Source organism: Dermacentor albipictus, chromosome 2 (assembly GCF_038994185.2).
Source record: "Dermacentor albipictus isolate Rhodes 1998 colony chromosome 2, USDA_Dalb.pri_finalv2, whole genome shotgun sequence".
NCBI classification, from domain to species: Eukaryota; Metazoa; Arthropoda; class Arachnida; order Ixodida; family Ixodidae; genus Dermacentor; species Dermacentor albipictus.
Window position 1 is genome coordinate 172,048,666 of NC_091822.1, and position 19,599 is coordinate 172,068,264.

The 19,599-nt window shown below is 45.0% G+C and overlaps 2 protein-coding genes across 8 annotated transcripts in view; one reads left to right on the top strand and one right to left on the bottom strand.

Annotated features, from left to right (window-relative positions):
* Nucleotides 1–19,599, bottom strand: part of LOC139056301 (uncharacterized) — a 447,952-nt gene that overhangs the window by 60,060 nt on the left and 368,293 nt on the right. For 3 of the 7 annotated variants that reach the window (XR_011512262.1, XM_070534439.1, XM_070534435.1), the window contains 2 exons: nt 13,307–13,324; nt 12,388–12,462 (listed from right to left, as the gene is read on the bottom strand). The exons of the other annotated variants lie outside the window; for them this stretch is intronic. Coding sequence is in view for 2 of the 3 variants with exons in the window: in XM_070534439.1 (XP_070390540.1) it covers nt 12,388–12,462; nt 13,307–13,324 (93 nt within the window). In the remaining variant the exon portion in view is untranslated. The remainder of the gene's footprint in view (nt 1–12,387; nt 12,463–13,306; nt 13,325–19,599) is intronic. 7 annotated transcript variants of the gene reach the window in all.
* LOC135900880 (carotenoid-cleaving dioxygenase, mitochondrial-like) overlaps nt 1–19,599 on the top strand; it is a 119,447-nt gene that overhangs the window by 22,350 nt on the left and 77,498 nt on the right. The window lies entirely within an intron of this gene.

Genomic DNA, 19,599 nt, shown 5'->3' on the forward strand with positions numbered 1-19,599 from the left:
CCCTCGAACGCCGCGAAGAGCAAAGGGAGGCTCGAAAGAATAACATTTGTCCTCCGACAATGGAGAGCGCCGACGCCATTGTGCGAGGACGCTCAAGGCCGTTCACCGGAACGCACCCTTCTTTCGACGGTAAAGACGCCAACCTCCGCTCACAAAGTCGATCTGCTTCGCGTTGTGTACACGTTGGCGATAAAGAGTGGGCAAAGTAAAAAAGCCACATGCCATCGATGGAGACGCATACACCGCTCTACATGAAAAGTTCTGCGCCTAGTCTTGCTATATGTGCCCGCTTTTCTGTCTACCATTCGATCGCCTATCCTTGTTTTTTTCTTGCGGTTATTATTCTCCTTTGAAGTGCGACCCTATATAAAAGAAACTCTCGTTTAGTGTTTATATGGGCCACATTCGCAATACCTTTTGTTCGTAGGCGCTCTTTGTCGTTCGCCGGTTATCTTCGCCAATAGTTCGTCCGTCATCACGATTAGCTAGTATCATTTCTTGCGGACACTTTTTAGCGTAAAAAACATTCTTGTAAATATGAAGCATTTTCAAAGCCAGAAAGCAAGGACAGCTATAACTTGTTTTGTTACTTCCAATGTGGCTTTAATCCTGGGATTAGTGCCGGAATATTGCGAGATCATTAATTGGGCAAACATAAGGATTGCGTTTACAAAGTACATTCGGCGTAGCGGGGCAAGCGTCGTACGTTCCTCGAACGCAGCGCCATTACAGTGTGGAGCGAATTTGCATTTATTACGTTGCGGTGTGCCTTTCTTAAGCAACAAATGTTTATGCGCTTTGGTGTGATCCATATTTCTTTAGAGTAATTCCACGCTACTCGTGGCTTTACAAGCCAAGCGCTGATTCTGCTTGGAGTGTAACAAAAAAATTAGAAGGAGGAAAGGACAGCGCAACGAGACACCGAACACAATATGGTAAACGTAATGCCAAGAGACAAAAAAAAAGGAAGAGTGCCAGGACGGACTAAATACCGAGAATGGTAACTGATATTATACTTGAAATAAAAAGAGCGAGGTGGAACGTAATATGTGGAAGACTTACCATTGGTATATTAGCGTTACATAATGGGTATCTTAACGGAAAGGGCCGAACAGTTAGGCCGCCCAAGTATACACCTAGGCTTTGCTTCCTTTCCGAGGGGCACATTTGCGTAGATACCGCGTAACTGCATCTCCCACGCACAAGGCGGGCCCAGCTCCACTCAGCTGACAATGTGCTGCAGCTCTCATTTCATTTAAATAATTACACAGCGAAGGTAAGGTTCGCTGACTTGCGATTCGCTGATGATATTGCCTTGCTTAGTAACTCAGGAGACCAATTGCAATGCATGCTCACTGACCTGGAGAGGCAAAGCAGAAGGGTGGGTCTGAAAATTATTCTGCAGAAAACTAAAGTAATGTTTAATAGTCTCGGAAAAGAACAGCAGTTTACGATAGGTAGCGAAGCACTGGAAGTGGTAAGGGAATACATCTACTTAGGGCAGGTAGTGACCACGGATCCGGATCATGAGACTGAAATAACCAGAAGAATAAGAATGGGCTGGGGTGCGTTTGGCAGGCATTCTCAAATCATGAATAGCAGGTTGCCACTATCCCTCAAAAGGAAAGTGTATAACAGCTGTGTGTTACCAGTACTCACATATGGGGCAGAAACCTGGAGGCTTACGAAAAGGGTTCTGCTGAAATTGAGGACGACGCAACGAGCTATGGAAAGAAGAATGATGGGTGTAACGTCAAGGGATAAGAAAAGAGCAGATTGGGTGAGGCAACAAACGCGGGTAAACGACATCTTAGTTGAAATCAAGAAAAAGAAATGGGCATGGGCCGGACATGTAATGAGGGGAGAAGATAACCGATGGTCACTAAGGGTTACGGACTGGATTCCAAGGGAAGGGAAGCGTAGCAGGGGGCGGCAAAAAGTTAGGTGGGTGGATGACATTAAGACGGTTGCAGGGACATCATGGCCACAATTAGTACATGACCGGGGTAGTTGGAGAAGTATGGGAGAGGCCTTTGCCCTGCTGTGGGCGTAACTAGGCTGATGATGATGATGATGATGATGATGATGATGATGATGATGATGATGATGATGATGAAGGTAAGGTTCAAACGCAAGTATCACAGCATCTGTAGTTTATCTCGCTCGTAGTAACGGTTCAAACGGAAGACGCCAGCCGCTCCACTTCTTTTGCTCGTGATCTATAAGCTTGTTGTTTAGTCTCGATGCTGCTATTTCAGCGGTAGAAATTCTAGCCTAGGGATATGGCAAAAATAGTGAAGGTTGCACTAACGCTCCTTAATATGTGCGTCGCCAATAAGCGTGCTGATAAGCAAAAAAAAACACGTTGTTTACGTCAAGCCTAGAGTACTGCGTAACCTAAATGTTTCCCCCCAAAACAACTGGATCCAGCCCGTTTATTCTTCTCTCGAGTGGTTCGAGCGTGAGGCACCTTGGTACAGGCAAGAAGTTGGCAAATACTTTTGTTTCTTTCTCTCCTTACCCGACTCATCAGGCGCTCAGCGAAGGAAGTTTAAGCAGCCGAACGAAGGCCCCTGGCTGAGAGTTTCGGAAGTCGCTGTGTCTTGCATGCTTTTGCCGTCCTTGTTTCACTAACGACCATCCGAAAGCCGAGCGGCGTTGTTTAGATAATGTAACCTTGACTTCCTGTGGGAGTGGGGGAAGAAGATGTAGCGAAAAAAAAAAAGCTGGAGAACCCCGCGTTAAATGCGGCGTACTTCCCACTACGTATACAAACTCGTTGTGAAAGTCAAATGGGGCTGACACGAGTGCCTTTCTCGTCACCGCTTTCGTTATTCTTTCTTTTTTTCATGTGCAGCGTTTCTTGGCTCCTTTCTTGTCTTCTCTTATGCCCTTGTTGACAACGGGGTACCTCTTACAAGCGGAGAGGAAACGCCTTGTACTTGCGCCGCGTCCCCACTGTCTCGCTTTACTGTGTGCCTTCAACTTTGATTCCCCACGCAACTCTGTTGGTGAAACAAACTGGCGAAAAACAACGACAACGACGACGACGACGACAACAACTAAAACGACGTCAACGACGACGACAACGACGACAACGACGATGACGACAACGACAACAACAACGACAACAACGATGGCGACAACGACCACAACAACGACAACAACGATGACGACAACGAGAAAAAAAAAAACGTGAAGATACGAGGAGGATTGTAGTCATTATCTGAATGAAGTCGCACACTCTTGTGGTTGGTTGCTACAGATAGCGTCATTCTATTAAATATCGAATTCATAAAATTAAGCACTTAGTGCTTGTCACTGTTGGCCTAGGGCACGGGTACTGACTCATCACCATATCAAGTCACGCAATTGTCAAGACCGCGGCCAGTCACCAATTTTTCGTGAGGCTGGCCCTATGGTCTCAGCATCACCCGCCGTGGTTGCTCAGTGGCTATGGTGTTGGGCTGCTGAGCACGAGGTCGCGGGATCGAATCCCGGCCACGGCGGCCGCATTTCGATGGGGGCGAAATGCGAAAACACCCGTGTGCTTAGATTTAGGTGCACGTTAAAGAACCCCAGGTGGTCAAAATTTCCGGAGTCCTCCACTACGGCGTGCCTCATAATCAGAAAGTGGTTTTGGCACGTAAAACCCCAAATATTATTATGGTCTCAGCATGTCGTTCGTAACATTGTTGTTGGCACTGCTATCCCTAAAATGTTGCTCTGAAAAATTGAGAATATTTAACTCTTTAATTAATTAAAGTTATTGCAAGTATGTCTGCTCCGCGGCTAGGTACTCATGGGGTAATGCAATTCTTGCAAAAATAAAAGCATCGCGAGATATTCTTGACGAGTGCAATAAGATATGCAGAATTTAGGTTTTTGTTATTTATTTAACGCGTACTTTAATCAATAGATGGTGGCTAGCTGACTTTGTGCAGATAATATTTAGAAGGTGTACTTGCTTACGTTTGACCTCGGGCACAATCAAGCTATACTATCGTAGCCTTTATTCTGTGGTCCTTTCCCCAATTAATTGCAGGGGGAAAATAACGACAATTTACAATTAAAAGACAAAAGAAAGAAAGGAAGAAAGAAAGACGCAAGTGACATAAACGGAAAGAGACTGAGCAGAGGGTCATTTAGACACTGTCGCTATGCGGTTCCTGGCGTGCCGCATATTTCAGTACAACCGACATAACTTACTTCTTCCGCCAAAATATGTTCTGGGCGTCCTAAAATAGGAACATACACATCAGACGTGCCGCTTCACTCTGATTTAGTTCAGTTGATATTAGTACGAGCCAGCTGTCGTACAAAAGCACACTGCAGAACCAGAACTGCGTGTCACTGTTTCGGAAGCATGCCTGGTACGGCGTCATAGAGCAGAATTTACGACAGTCTTTACGAGTGGTCGCAGCTGTTGAACTTGCCACATATTTACCGGCTTCTTTATTGGTGCAGTAGGCCCACCCTGTATTTCAGTGTCAGCAAAATTGGCGCTGTGATAGTATTTAGTCGTTTACACAGTGCTCACTGTCTAGAATTTTTTCTTCTGTTTTTCGTTTCGTTTCGTTTCGTTTCTTTCTTTCTTTCTTTCTTTCTTTCTTTCTTTCTTTCTTTCTTTCTTTCTTTCTTTCTTTCTTTCTTTCTTTCTTTCTTTCTTTCTTTCTTTCTTTCTTTCTTTCTTTCTTTCTTTCTTTCTTTGTTGTGTTGTCCCACCAAGTGGCGTTTTACAGACGAAAGGCTTCTTTGACGAGGTAGGAGTAGGTATTTAAGCTTTCATACATCGCGCAGCCCGTATGGTGGATTCCGTATTCTAAAGATTGAAAAATCGTATTTCTTCCGCAGTATAATAAATGGTCTCTGTAATTCTAGTCTGGAGCACGTCTTCCATGAGCAACCTGTCTTTAAAAAAGAAAAAGAGCTGCAAATTTTGTGGCTTCGTCTACTTCAGACTTTTCATTTTCTTCGTTAAGGCTCTGAAACCAACAGAACACGCGAAGTTGAAATTAACAATGACACATCTAAGCTTTAGCAGATACTTCAGTTAATTAAAACAAAATTTTCTCAAAATGTATGATCACGGGGCCATGGTAACAACCGTTCGACAAGCTGAACCCACTTTTGACACGTCCAAGCTTTCTTTATCGTACTAGCGACAAACCTTCCCAGTTGCCCGTATTTGTGTGCTTTCGTTCTTTCGCGTGCACGCTGTGAAAAGTATCCTGTAAAGAATGCTTCTCCAGTATGAGGTGTTTTATTAGGAGAAGCCTTCTTCACACGTTAAACTCGCGCTTTGCGCAGTTGCGCAGTGTTTAAAGTGTGTACCAGCTAATTTTTGCCGAGCTTTAGAAATGCACCATAGAACTCTAGGAGGATGCAACCAAATGAATGCTGTTCACTATTGTATGGGCTAAGTAGCATTTTCTTTTGCGTTTTGCCTTATTGCATATTTGTCAAGGTTAATCAACCAACATCGGTAGTATTAACTTTAGGCCAGAACTGCCAATGAGAAAGTTGTAGAACGTTCTAGGCAGCATATAATTCCGCAGCTTGTAACTTCCTACTTGCCATGTATTTATTTTTTCCGCGTCCTAAGGAAAGCCCGTGAAAGATGAGAGGAAAAAAAAAGAAAGCCCCTTACATACCCACTTGTGTGCCGCGATTGAAGCGCTCTCAAGCGTGCCGTATATGAACGAACAACGCATTCTGCTTTTAAAAAAAAAGCGACAGAAAAGCGACACAGGATATGACTAGGCAATTTACATCAGTGATGCACTTCCCTCGCGGCGTTTCATGATGTCGATAGGCAGATCAGACACCGCACTAAGTTTAATTCGCTGTTCCTTCATACGCGGCACCTTTGAGAGCTCCACAATGACGTCGCGCAAGCCGTCATATCACGTGCCCTTTTTCATACTTCGAACGAGAAGAAAGGGGTTAACTGAGGGGCCCGATTTTTATTTTTATTACTCATATCATGAAGCCAACAAACACTGACACCAATGACAACATAGGGGAAATTACTTGTGTTTAACAAATGAAATAAAGAAACGATAAATAACGGACATGAAAGTGGATAAAAAGAACAACTTGCCGAAGGTGAGGAACGCTCCCACAATCTTCGCATATTTTCATATCCCACAACAATCGCCTTTTTAATATTTTGTGGCTCTCTTTGGGAGGCAGAAAAAATAGTTATGACACAAGTAGGAAGGTATGTAACAAGTAGATGTTTCCTAGAACGTTCTCCAACTTTCACATTGGACGTCTTGACCTAAAGGAAATACTTGCGAAGGTAAGTAATTAGAAAAAGCCATGACTACTTATGGAATTATGTAGAATACAAGAAACAGTGTGACTTGTTCCCTAGAATGGCCAACAACATCTACATGCATCTGGGCGCGTTCTTGTAGAGTGATTCAACATATTTGTAGACCTTGGCTAAAGTTATATTTGACAACTTTTATACCAAGGCATGTTTTGGTGCCTGCCATCAAAATATTAGTTTCCTCAGCGTGTTGAATAAATCTGACGTTTTGTGATATGGTGTAAAACGGAAACGCCACATACCACGAAATGATGCTTGAGAGCACTGAATCACTATGGTGAGGATGATATTTTTGGATGTTAATTATACGAGCAATCAATCGCTGCGCTGAAGATGGAAGATATTGTTCACGGAAACACACGCTATTTCCAGCAACCAGATCACGGCGGTGAAGTTTGAAGTTATTTTGTCTAAACGTCGCACTTTATATCTGCCTGTCCGAAAAAGAAGTCGCAGTTATGCCCGAAAGGTGAAGCATCGATTGCCATAACAAATTATGAGACAGCTATGCGAAGTAAGGATAGTAGATTTATCGGCCGTATAAACTTGTAAACATAGGCATGCTAATAAATTAACGAGCATGGTGTCACGCGCGCACAAGCGAAAATGAACACATATTACTCGATGAGCGCGTAAACTTGCTGTAAAAATCCTGGAATGAGGAAGTGCGGCAGCAGCAGCGAGCGAATTGGCCTTCGCACTGACTCTCGCATCAACGTGAAGTAAGTCGCGAAAACACAGCGCGTGGCGGGCTCTGTCCCCGTCACAGATGGCTTTCAAGATACAGTAGCCCGGAGTAGAATGCCCCCCCCCCCCCCCCCGCCCTCTCTCCTCCTCCCTACCCACGGCGGACCTTGTTCCCATCGCAGAAGGCTTTCAAGATACAGCGGCCCGTGAGGGCGCGTGCGGCCGCCCGGAGTAAAACGGGCCCCTCCACATCCCCCTCCTCCCTCGAGCCTTGCGCGCTACGGAAGACGGCGCGCTTTCTCCCCGCTTTCCTCCTGTTCGTGTATGAGATTGAGCCGCGATCTCCGGCTCACCACAGCACGCTTTTGCTCGCACATACAGCATACGGCGTGCGGCGACAATCTTATCACCCTTGGACTTTATACAGAACGTCACGGCGCCGCCGACTGCAGGGATGTGCTCGGAGTGTCCATATAATTGCTGTAGCAATAAAACAACTTATAGGAATTTCGTAATTATATATTTGAAGCAGACCTATAAGGGATGAAGTGGCTACGCTATCGTAGCGTCATGTCAGTTTTCTTCTTGCAAAGCGAAAAATTAAGAAAAGGTGAAATAAGAATAATGATAAAAACGAAGCCAAGGCAATCTCATCTTCAAGCTGGCACCTGGGCTCGCGGCCATCTTCGAATCGAGACGCCTCGTCAGCAACCGCAGCGCGCCGCGCCTCGTCGGCGTCTGGAGATGCGACCGACGCCGCAACCCAACCGCTGAGATGTTTCTGATTCTCTCTTCACGCTTATGTATAATGGATGAGGACTTCTGGATCGCCCGCAACGCCCCAAGCTGTGCGAGGCGCAGGCAACGTCTAAGGCTTGCTACGCAGTGCCTCTTGCTATACCCAGCCGTACTTCTCTCGCCATGATGACGTGGGTTAGGCCTTTCCGGTGTTTTTTTCTTTTAATTTATTGTTTATTTATTTATTTCCATACATTGCGACGACTGAAACGCATCACCGGTCCAGATGTCTGAATCATAAAAGAAAAAGAGGAACGATAACAAAGCTCCTATATACTGCTATTCAACGCATCGTTTTCCTTGTGTCAAGACTTGGTTTTTGTCTTTCGTACCGCTTCCGCTGTTTCGTGGCTTTCTTTGGAAGATGGACGTGTATACGTACACACGTGACATGCACATGAAACAGGGGAAGAAAAACTGATACACCATCGAGAGCTTGTAAGTCCTTCGTTTTACTTCGCGGTAGTGCGTTTTAGACAAGCTTTGTCGACATAGTACTCTGGGGCGAGGGCAGGGAGGGAGGAGAGGGGGCTACCTCAAAATAGGGCGAGCGCTTGCGCCGCGTCTCGCAATTTTATTTCAAACGTCGCGTGCACTGACGTTGGCATGCAAAGCAGCAACAACTCCGCGGAAAATGTAGTGACGAACCACGCCAGGGGGCACTTTGATCCCGAGCTCGCATATCGAAGCAGTAGGCGTGCGGTGAGTTTCCAGATCGAGATTGCTAGCGTAGACATACACCGTTCGTTCAAGGGCACGCCATGCTGCTATCAGGGTGCATTCCAGGCCCTTTTATGGTCCAACGGAACACGTGTAATGCATATGCGAATATGTCTAGGAGGTCATATAACGGCATTTTTACTTCTGTAGAGATTCTAGGATAAACGTCCACATTTGTAGGAACGCCTACAGAGAGAGAGAGAGAGGAAAGGGGAAAGGCAGGGAGGTTAAACAGAGAAAAAAAATCCGGTTGGCTACCCTACGCTGGGGAGAGAGGGGAGGGGGAGGTAAAGTGGAAACAAAGTATAGATAAGGAAAGGAAAGGAAGGAGCACAGCTGCAGGCTATTATTACGGGCACTGTATCACGTTCGTGGAATAAACTGAAGCATTGCTGCTGCTTTCGCTTTGAGTTGGGTAACTTTATGCGATAGCTATATGAGAGGCACGATGCATTTTGGCGGACTTGAAGGAGACGAACTCGGATGGCTGGAATTAAAAAAAAGGAAAGAAAAGCTGCTTCATATTGACTTCATTATACATATATCGTTCCATTGCTCCTTTCTGTGGCTGCATGGGATAGCTCACAAGAAAAGAAAATCGTAGCCATCATCAGTGCGACACCAACCGTTTTTTTCTGGGTGCTACATGATGGGAGGTAATTCGCCTCTCCGAGCGAAAGGACGTGTTGTCACAAAATGGGTGAACTAGCTTAAATGCATTCTTTCACACTAGAAGACCACTTCAGATTTTTTGTAAGGGGCCCACAAATATGGCCACCGAGCCCTAAAATGCGCGAAACTAATTTTTTGAAGTTCTATCCTTATATGCATCGTTATTATTTAACTTCAGTTATTATTGTTTCCCTTTAAGAAAAAAGAGTATGGCCATAAAGGACTAAGCAGAATATATGGCTCATTCGAAAAGAAGGAACATTCTAAACAGACATTTATCGTTTGGAGGTTTGCATGTGTTCACGGTCGCAATAACCTAAAATAGAACTGTCCGGCGTGATTATTCGCAGTCATACAGCACTCGATTAGCGCGCTTTCGGACTGCCACTTTGTTCTCGTTCCGTATCTTCCAAGCACTGCAGAATATACAAGATGAGCGAATTAAGCGTTATCGGGCTCGTTTTAATACCTCTTTGTCCCACAGCATTTCTAAGCGCAAGAGGATTAATCGCAGATGCTCAAGAGAAGCGCGACGGTAATCTAGCCTGACGGACCGGACTTTGCCGTGTCTGTATCGTTTAGGGAAACACGCCAGGCCTAATGGATCGATTCCGCCGACTGCTATTCCCGCTTGCGCGATGTGCGTCTGTAGTCAATATCCTGTAGCCGAGCCTTTAGTCTAGATTAAACGGAAAGGGTACTAATGACCTCGTGTGGCCTGTCAAGTCGATTAGGGAGCTCTAACACTGCCTCACCGACGAGGAGAGGAGTTTAAATTTGGCCCTAATTCCTTGGTTCAGACACTTCGCTAATGACGCATGTGGTAATTAATGGTGTTCTGCTAACTACGAACTATTAGAAAGGAAATCTCTCCACCCAACGCCATATTATGGAACCGAGTATTTCGACGAAATCTTTGCATTCTGCACTCCATACCGCTGTTGAAGATACCCTCGCTCATTGTGAACGAGCTAACCGTTCTTCGTAATGTTACAGGTTCTATTAGGTTCTAAAGTATAACGCGTTCTAAACAAAGTTTGTAGATTGAAATGTAAAGAACTTATAGAGGGACATAAGCAAGCAACGTTAACTTCTTTCTGTAATCGTAGTCAGCCAAGTGCCCTAGTGAACAAGAGTTTTCTTTTTTTTGCGAATCTCCCCGGGTTTTGTGACCCTGGGTATACAGCGGCCTGGCTGTTCTCTAGCCGAATAGGCCAACCAATCACCGTTGAGGACGCGCCACGCGCGTGCTCCTGGGTTCCTTCCACCACTACTAGATGGCGTTCGCCTGCGCGCATCCTAGGAAATTGGTGGGGGAAGCGGCATTAAATTACATCCGAAAAATAACAGCCGCATCTTTCCGAGGCAATGAAGGGGTTGTGTTTGAGTAAAAAAAAAGAGCGTGAAAGAGAACCAGAAGGAAAAGGAACTGATGCTGAAAATTTTTCAACTATAAGAAGGCCGAAGAGGAAATTCCTAAGCGCCGAGCCACAGGACTAGAAGAGGCTCCCGTTAGGCTGAATGATGAACTAGGGCCAAAAAGTAAGGAAGCTCTGTTGAAAGCAGTGGAAAAACTTTAAAAGATAGGTGAATACGAGGCAGTTGGCGACAAAGCACAATCCATTTAATTTATAAACGTAACGAGGAGAAAGATAGAATTCACTCATATAGACCGTTGAATATTACATCGGTAATATGCAGGTAGCAATGCAGGCAATAAAATTAAAGCTGCAAGCATGGGCAAAGAATAATGGCAATCTTGGAGAACTTTAGTATGGCTTCAGAATAGGTAGCCGTCTGTATGATAACCTATTTGTCCTTACTCACTGTATCTAAAAATTCACAGTAGAAAGGAGACAATTATATGTGGCCTTTTGAGACATTACAGGAGCGTATGACAACGTAGACCGCAATATTTGTGGGATACTCTGGAAGGGGAAGGCTTAGGCGACCATTGTATTTCAGAGAGTTTTAACTAGAAAATACCGTTTGTCTTGAATGGGAAGGCATGAAGAGCGAGGAGAAAGTTGATATGAACAGAGGACTGAGGCACAAGTGCCCTTTATCTCCAGTGCCGTTTATGATGTACATAGTGAGGATGGAAAGGTCGCTAGAGGGATGTAATATCAGGTTTAATCTCTCATACAAACAGGCGGGTACAGTAGTAAAGCAGTGGTTTCCAGGTTCCTTTTATGCTGATGACGACATTGTGTTGCTAGCTAACTAGCAAAGTGATATGCAACGTCTGGCTAATATCTGTGAACAGGAAGGTGAGAATTTAGGGCTGAAATTTAGGGTTAAAATCAGGTGTTATGATATTGAGTGAAAACAGTGCGCAGACAGTGTCGATACAAGGCCAGGAAAGAGCTCGCGTAAAAGAATAAACCTACATTGGTATATGGATAAATAAAGGCAATAGATATACGGAAACAAAGGAAAAAACAATAACAACAAATAGGGAGATAAATGCGAAAAAAAAAATACAGAGCGCTATGGGGATACAATAGGTACGAGGTGCTCCAAGGTATATGGAAAGGTGTAATGGCTCCAGGACTTACATTTGAAAATGCGGTTGTTTGCTTGAAATCAGGGGTACACTCAGGATTTGATGGCAGCCAAAGGTCACTGGGACGCCTCGCATTGGGCGCTCACGGCAAGACCACTAATGGAGGTGCGCAAGGTGATATGGGCTGGACAAATTTTAAGTGAGTGAAGCTCACAGTAAGATTGATTATGAAGAACGACTGAGGAATATGAAAGAAAGTAAATGGGCTGTGAAGAGTGTTCCGGTATTTGCACAGAAAAAAACTTTATTTACGGTGGCGGGAAAAAAAACTAGGAAGCTTACTAGCAAGTATGCGACCTGTGTGGTGAGCAGCATGGCAACAAAGAACGTCAAGCGTAAAGGCAGGCTGAGACAACCTCATTGGTGGCGGCAATGCAAAAGAAACCTGCTATGGGTAACTACACTTACAAGAAAAAAAGAATGAAATCAGGAAAGAGCAATTTATGATAACTCAAAGGAAAGCTTTTTCCTTTTCGAGGGGAGATCGGGGTGCCTTAGAACAAGCACTTATTAAGCGAGGTACAACAAGGAATATGAAGCATATGTTTGCCGCTGCAAAGCTAGGGAAACGATGTAACATGTTTTATTAGAATGCGAAGATATCTACCCAATGGTCGATTTAAGTCCCTTTGGCATCCTTGAAGCCCTTGAGTCCAGCGAAAGCAGGGGAAAGTAAATATGTCTGCAATACAGATTAGTAAGACGCTATTGAAAGATTGGTGGAAGAAAAATATGGAAACGACAAACAACGGATGCGTACAAAAACAAAGTTCACAATTGGGGTTCAGAAAGTTTGGTTATGGGAATTCAGCGTGCTTTTTTTCCTTTTCTTTTTTTAAAAACATGCCTAAGACATTAGGGATTATAAAGACAAGAGCTTGTTGGCACAACTCACCACCCAGTTCCAAAGGGGACGTTCATAGCATCCATTCATTCAAAAAGCGTGGACGCAGAACGGAGGAAGAGGTCAAGAGAGTTGGCAACCAATTATAGGGCAATGTAAAGTATGTATAGATAGTCAGGGGTAATAAGAAAGAAAGTGAGAGAAACAGAGGCAGCGAATTAGACACAAAGATTTGAAACGAAAAAGACCGTTGAGATTTACAAAGATTGATAAAAAAGAAATTACAAGCGAAAATCTGCAGTATAACACATAGGGCAGTGCCTTGCTATTTGAGGCTCGAGCCGGTTGGCTGAGGACAAAAACATATCGGAGTAAATGTTCGCAATTAGGTAAGGCATGTGCATGCTGCAGCAAAAATGCGGGGACTACTCAGCACAGCCTAATGGAATGCAAATGGATTCACCCAGCGAGACCAGTAGGTCACGTAATACTTCCAGAAGCGCTTGGATTTAAAGTAGAGGCAAGTATCAACCGGTCGGCAGTCGAAATACGCAAGAGACGTCTAGAGTAATGGTGATACGACAGCATTCATTAAGGCATATAGACAGTGGTACAAGCTAGATAGAGAAGGTTAAAGAGATGTATACAATAATGCTAGAAGAAAAAGGCATGGATAACATACCTGAGCAACTCAAGCAGGCTAGGTGACGATTTTGTCCGCCCGGTTTCAAGGGCGATGCCAATAAATCATCATCATCAGCAGCAGCAGCATCATCATCACGGTAGTGGAGGCATCGGCCGCGCAGGGAAAAAGAAAAAGAACCAGAAAGCTCGCCTTCGCGCATCCATGGCGGTGGCGGCGTCATTGCATTAGCCTCTCTACAATACTAGAATAATGCCTTCCGTGTCACATACCGTACGGACAATTATCAGCACAAAATCGTGTTTCGACTCTTTATGTGCACACACAAAGCTTGCATCTGCTACATTTCTTCTCTCCCACACTCGAGAGATGGCAAAACATCTCCACGAACATGAACATTAATAGGAAAATAGCGCTGCTTTCATATCTGGCTAACAGTACTAGAAGGAGAATGTTGCACTGAGGAGGCTGCAGCAGCCGTTTTTTGCTTGGGCTACAATGAATCCATTTCATGCAGCTTTTCTCAAAGAAGCCATTATGCACTTGTTTACGCAACACCACAGTCTGTTCTTTGCTTATAAAGGAATCTTTTGTCCACTTTGAAGCAGCGGCGCAATGAATTGCAGTAACATGGGATGCTGCAAATCTGATAATGCAAACAGCAAGCACCGAGCGAACCGTTGAAATATGTTGCACTTAATTCCAGTCTGTGTTTGCATTGCAAGCTTTACGTTTTGCATAAGCTGAACGCTGCCTGTAGCCTTCCTTCATCCAAGTGTCAGTCCGATAGCACATTCTGGTGGCTCCGTGCCCACTAGTTTGCTTAGCACAGGGCAGCATTGAGCTAAAATCTAACTTTAAAGGCTGATTGAGTGTACGAACATACCACATAACCACTGAAAGAAAACTGGGCAGCGCATAACGCAAGCCAATGGAACTCTCGAAACGAGACGATATAACTAAAAGTTCAAAAAAAAAAAAAACGCGCCGTATTTCCGCACTTACCTGGGCATGAAAAGCCCATCCGAATATAAAATTTCTGAACTACCTTGTGAGGGCTGTTTTGCCCACAAGGCCTGCAACGTACAGAATTCGAACCAATGTGCACCTTCAAATATATTCTCTTGCCTTTGAGAGCAGCTCTTTTTTTGCCTCTCTTAAGAGAACCGGTTGCCAGTTTTCATAACCAGTGTTTTGTGCATGCCTGTATTGAACGTTTGTTGACTTTCTGTTGAAAAATTGCAGCAACCCAAACACGAGTAAACTTTCCAGTTTATGCAATATGCAAATGTGGGCTCAAGCGAATCTGTCTGTGTTTAGAATATGTACACTGCAGTTATATTTGAGGGCACGAAGTTTGTATTTCTTCAGGATCATCACACTGAACCACCTTACGTCTTGCGGAAAAATTCAGCGGTAGTGCTCTTTGGGTTTAACGGCGTTTTCTACCTGATCAGGTTATTCTCAGATATCTTTTCTTGAAAAAAATTGTGCCCTTCCCATAATGCAGCGAGACGCTCGGAGAATGAAGACGTTTCTTGTGCTTTGAACATGGTGCTCTCTAAATATTCTGTTTAGAGCGACTTCCGTTGCGGGGGCCTCAGCCAGCGCCTGTGAGTGTTTCGCAGCCGCCACCTCAATGATTCAGCCATTCAGTGCTTCTTCCAATGGTCGTAGAAAGGAATGTTCGTAGAAACGAATCACTAACTCTCCGCAGCCGAACTGTGGAGGCCTTGGCCTCGGATATATCTCACTTTACCGGAGTATCTTCTTATTATCGACATCTACTGGCATCTTATCTATGCTTTTGTGGTGACAGGTGTTTTTTTTTTTTGTAGAATACCGGCGCCTGTTGCTCGGAGCTGTGAAACAGCGAATTGAAAGAAAGTTCACCGGCGGATTAAATTAAAAATTAAATTATGGGTTTTTACGTGCCAAAACCACTTTCTGATTATGAGGCACGCCGTAGTGGAGGACTCCGGAAATTTCGACCACCTGGGGATCTTTAACGTGCACCTAAATCCAAGTACACGGGTGTTTTCGCATTTCGCAACCTGTGCCAACCTGTACCAACCTGGGTCAACCTGGGCCAACCTGTGCCAACGTGTGCCAACGTTTGCCAACGTGTGCCAACGTGTGCCAACTGTTTATCCATCATCTAGTTGCGAATAGCTGTGCTTTCTGGGTAAAGCGGAACAAGCGTTGTGCAATGACGAACAAAAAAAAAAGTGGTGAACATACCTCATCAGCATATTATTGGACCTACGTGAATTAGATGAGCTGGGCATTTTGTGCTGTCTCGCGGGAATGCTAGTTTTTCACGATGTTCCGCCTTCAATCTGAAGACGGAACATAATGTTGCCTATTTTATGGGCACCATCCTTACATCTATAACTATCGCCCCTCTGCAATTCGTAATATCAGCAGCAAATAAATAAATAAATAAATAAATAAATAAATAAATAAATAGCATCCTAAACTGCGTCTGGCTCCGGGGCCACGTCCCCCACGATGAAACATTCCACTCGACTTGATCCACGGCGTCGCAGAAGCAATATGACGAGGCCCCTCCGAACAATCACCCAGTCGCGCGGAAAGAGCGCGAACGGTGATGACAAATGTTTGGCTGATCTCTGACTTCGTCGAGAAGCGGCGAACTTGGGAAAACTCCGCTCGAGCATTCATCGCACTGGTCTGATTACGTAAGGGCACTATCGCGCCGCACGAAATGCAGCGCTCATTACCGAATCCAGAGTAGGCAACTCAATCATCAGTGTACTTTTTTTGTTGGTCCCGCTATTCTCGTCAATATATCTCGGAATTGCGGGAGTGCAGGGGTAGCAATATATAGCGCTGATTCGTTTTACTTTCCATTCACTTCGCCTTTCGTCATTGGCTCGCAGTGCGCCTAGCTGCCGTTACTGGTGAGATCAGCCAAGGGTGATATGAAATGGAGGACGAAGAAAAAGAAAATCTAATGGATCCTTACAAAATGCAGTCCCGGATCATAGTACAAGTGCCGTGTCCGCTTAGCGTAATGCGCTTGTGGACGGAGCTTGCGAAAGCGAGAGTTCTATGTTCTCGTGGGTTGTTGAGAAACACGCCTAAACCTTGACGCACGCAGAGAAGTAACGCGGCAAGGGACACAAAATTTAAGAATGACACCATTCTTTACGTTCGGTGGCGCTATACCAGACCTTTCGGGATGATAATGGACAGGCTGGAGCAAAATCTTGCCCTCTGACGACGCAAGCGCCTGGTATTGCGGAATGGCAGGTCCGCGAGAACACAATGAAGCGCATGCGCGGTTTCATATCTCGAAACCTGGCGCTTATGCGCTCTCAGAAGATGCAAGAGTGCAATGCAAAGTTTTGTCTCCGCCTGCCCACTATACACGTAACGAGAGAAACCCATAGTACTGTACTCTGTATTTCTGCCAGCTCATCGCACTGTCAACAACTATTACATCAAGCTAGCGTTATCTTCTATAGGAGCGCGCATATTTTTGGGTGCGCGCATCTTTTTGGGTGTAGCGTCTTGTTGGGGTCCCACTTAAACGTAGTATTTAGGTGACATCCTGCAATTCTGTTAGGTGCTCAAGTTATTCACTGGGATTTGTAGCAGCATAATTTATTTAATTCGTACTGACTTTGAACTTAGGCAGTTAGCAACGACACACTACATTTAAAAGAGGACAGTACACGATCACGACTGCTTTGTTCCCTACTGATTTATTGGCCGAATGATAAGCATATACTGCTTTATGCCAAATGAACAAGCTCGTAGCTAAAGACAGCCCTTATTTGCTATAATGATAATCCAGGATTTTCTTGACCACCGTGCTTCTGTGTATCGAGGGGAATAGAATAACTGTCCAAATATCAATATCGACGTTTCACAGTGAGATCAGGGCGTCCTGAACTGCACTCAGGGGAATTTTGACGTATGTGAGAGCTAGTAATAGAAAAAAAAGCAATATAAGAACGCGAAAAAAATTAGTAGCCGCTTTCGGTTCCACGTGTGCTGAATATCCATCATTGCATCTACGCCTGTCTAAATAGCTAAGCTTTACGTATTTATTTGCGTTCAACAACAACAACAACAACAACAATAATAATAATAATAATAATAATAATAATAATAATAATAATAATAATAATAATAATAATGGAGACTTGGAAGTGAGCACTCGTCTTGTCGACTTCCTTGCCGTCTCCTCGCAATCGTGAATGAAGATCACGACGTGACTTATATGCGACTACTGTGTTGTACGCATAGATCTTTATATACCGGCTCATTTCTCGCCATGAATTCAAATCGCCTCTTCAATGCTGCACGCAATCTGTGAACAGTACAAGAGTCCTTGTTTGAAAAGATTCTCACCCTTTCAACGTTCGATCTTTTAGTGAAATCCCTGAATAATTCGTGGGCGCGAGTTAAACGAGACTGCCTTCACTGGGGAGGGGGGGGGGGGAGGGCACCGCGCTACAGCCACGTGGCAGCGCTGTTGCTATTTGCATTGCGGCACCACTAATGCATTCGTCGAGCAGCAGAAAAAGAGGCCTTGGTCGATCGCCTATTCATGGCGGCGCGGTGACGTCAATGTTAACGACATATGTATGCTGCGCCGGCACATTAAGGGCGTCTTTATTGCCGGCCTATTTTTCTCATTGGCGTAATTGAAGGATACGCTGTAGCCCAAGTACGGCGCCGGCGGCCACTGCCTCGTCTCTGAAGCAGGTGATACAGTTATACTACACATCGCTCCGTACACTCATTCGCACAGTTCTGTAGCAGAACTAGCAGAATGATTGTTAATCCGCGCACACTGGCGTTTAAATAGTGAAAACAACACAGCAAAACAACAAATTCGAAGCAACAATGCTAGAACAACAACAATATCACATAACATACGGAGTGACAGCCCAACCCCTTTGGTTAGAGTTCTATATGTACCTGGCAGTTTCTCTTAATCTGCATATTATGGTAATGCGCTGTTTGTCTAAAGCCGCATTTGGGGCAACTTTCACGGTGTTTCATTAAGTTGCTGCTATTTGCTTGCGCATATGTGTGCCTGAAGAATAATGGAAGTAATTAATTGCTCACTTGGGCGACTAAAGCTAAACAAAATGCGAAGCTCTGAACTTTTTTTCAATAACCCAGTTCGGCTTAAAAGAGAGAGAGAGAGAGAGAGAGGAAAGGGGAAAGGCAGGGAGGTTAACCAGAGAAAAAAAAATCCGGTTGGCTACCCTACGCTGGGGAGAGAGGGGGGGGAGGTAAAGTGGAAACAAAGTAGAGATAAGGAAAGGAAGGAGCATAGACACACAATCACAATCGGTCACCGTCACCGTCACCGAACACTGTCATCGCACAGCACACTGACACTTGTAGCACTATCAACATCTGTTCAGGCTACAGTCGCCTGTCCAGTTCTGTCGCCCTCAAGAACCGCAACAGTGCCCTCGTCGCCCTCTGCTGCGATGGCTTATGAAGGCGGTATCTGAAAATGAGTTCCTCTGTTAGAGGTCTTGGGTCAAAGCGCGCTATCGCGGTTGCAAGTGATTGTCTCTGTAAATTATATCGAGGACAGTCACAAAGAAGGTGTTGAAAAGTCTCCTCGTTACCACAGTCCTCACACGAGGCGTCGTCGGCCCATCCAATTCGGTAAGCGAAAGACTTGGTGAAAGCCACCCCTAGCCATAGTCGACAAAGCAGGGTAGCTTCGCGACGACAGAGCCCAGCTGGAATACAAAGGCGTAGGGAGGAGTCAAGATGGTGGATTCGGTAGTTGTGAAAACTTCCAGCGTTCCACAAGGATAACGTGATGTGACGGCTGATCATTCGAAGTTTTCGAGCGGCATCTGTCCTGTATAACGGTATCGGCTCCTCTTCGTCCCCTTAAAGAGCCGACCGAGCAGCGTTATCAGCGTGTTCGTTCCCTATGACTCCGCAGTGACTTGGAAGCCACTGAAATGTCACGTGGTGTCCTTTCTCAGTTAAGGTATGAATGAGTTCTCTAATCTCAAATACCAGGTGTTCGTGTGGTCCGCGCCACAGGGCCGATAGCAAAGATTGCAGTGCAGCCTTGGAGTCACTGAATATTGACCACCTTCGAGGTTGTTCTTGGTTCACGAGACGAAGTGCAGCGCGAAGGGCTGCAAGTTCCGCGACCATCGGTGTAGTTGGGTGACATGTCTTGAAACTGATGGTGGTGACTTTCGCTGGGAAGACCACGCCTCCAGAGGAACACTGGAGAGTTGCCGATCCATCAGTATAAATATGTACGTGTTCGGCGTACCTTAAAGTTCGGCTTAAAGCTTACAGGCAGGCAA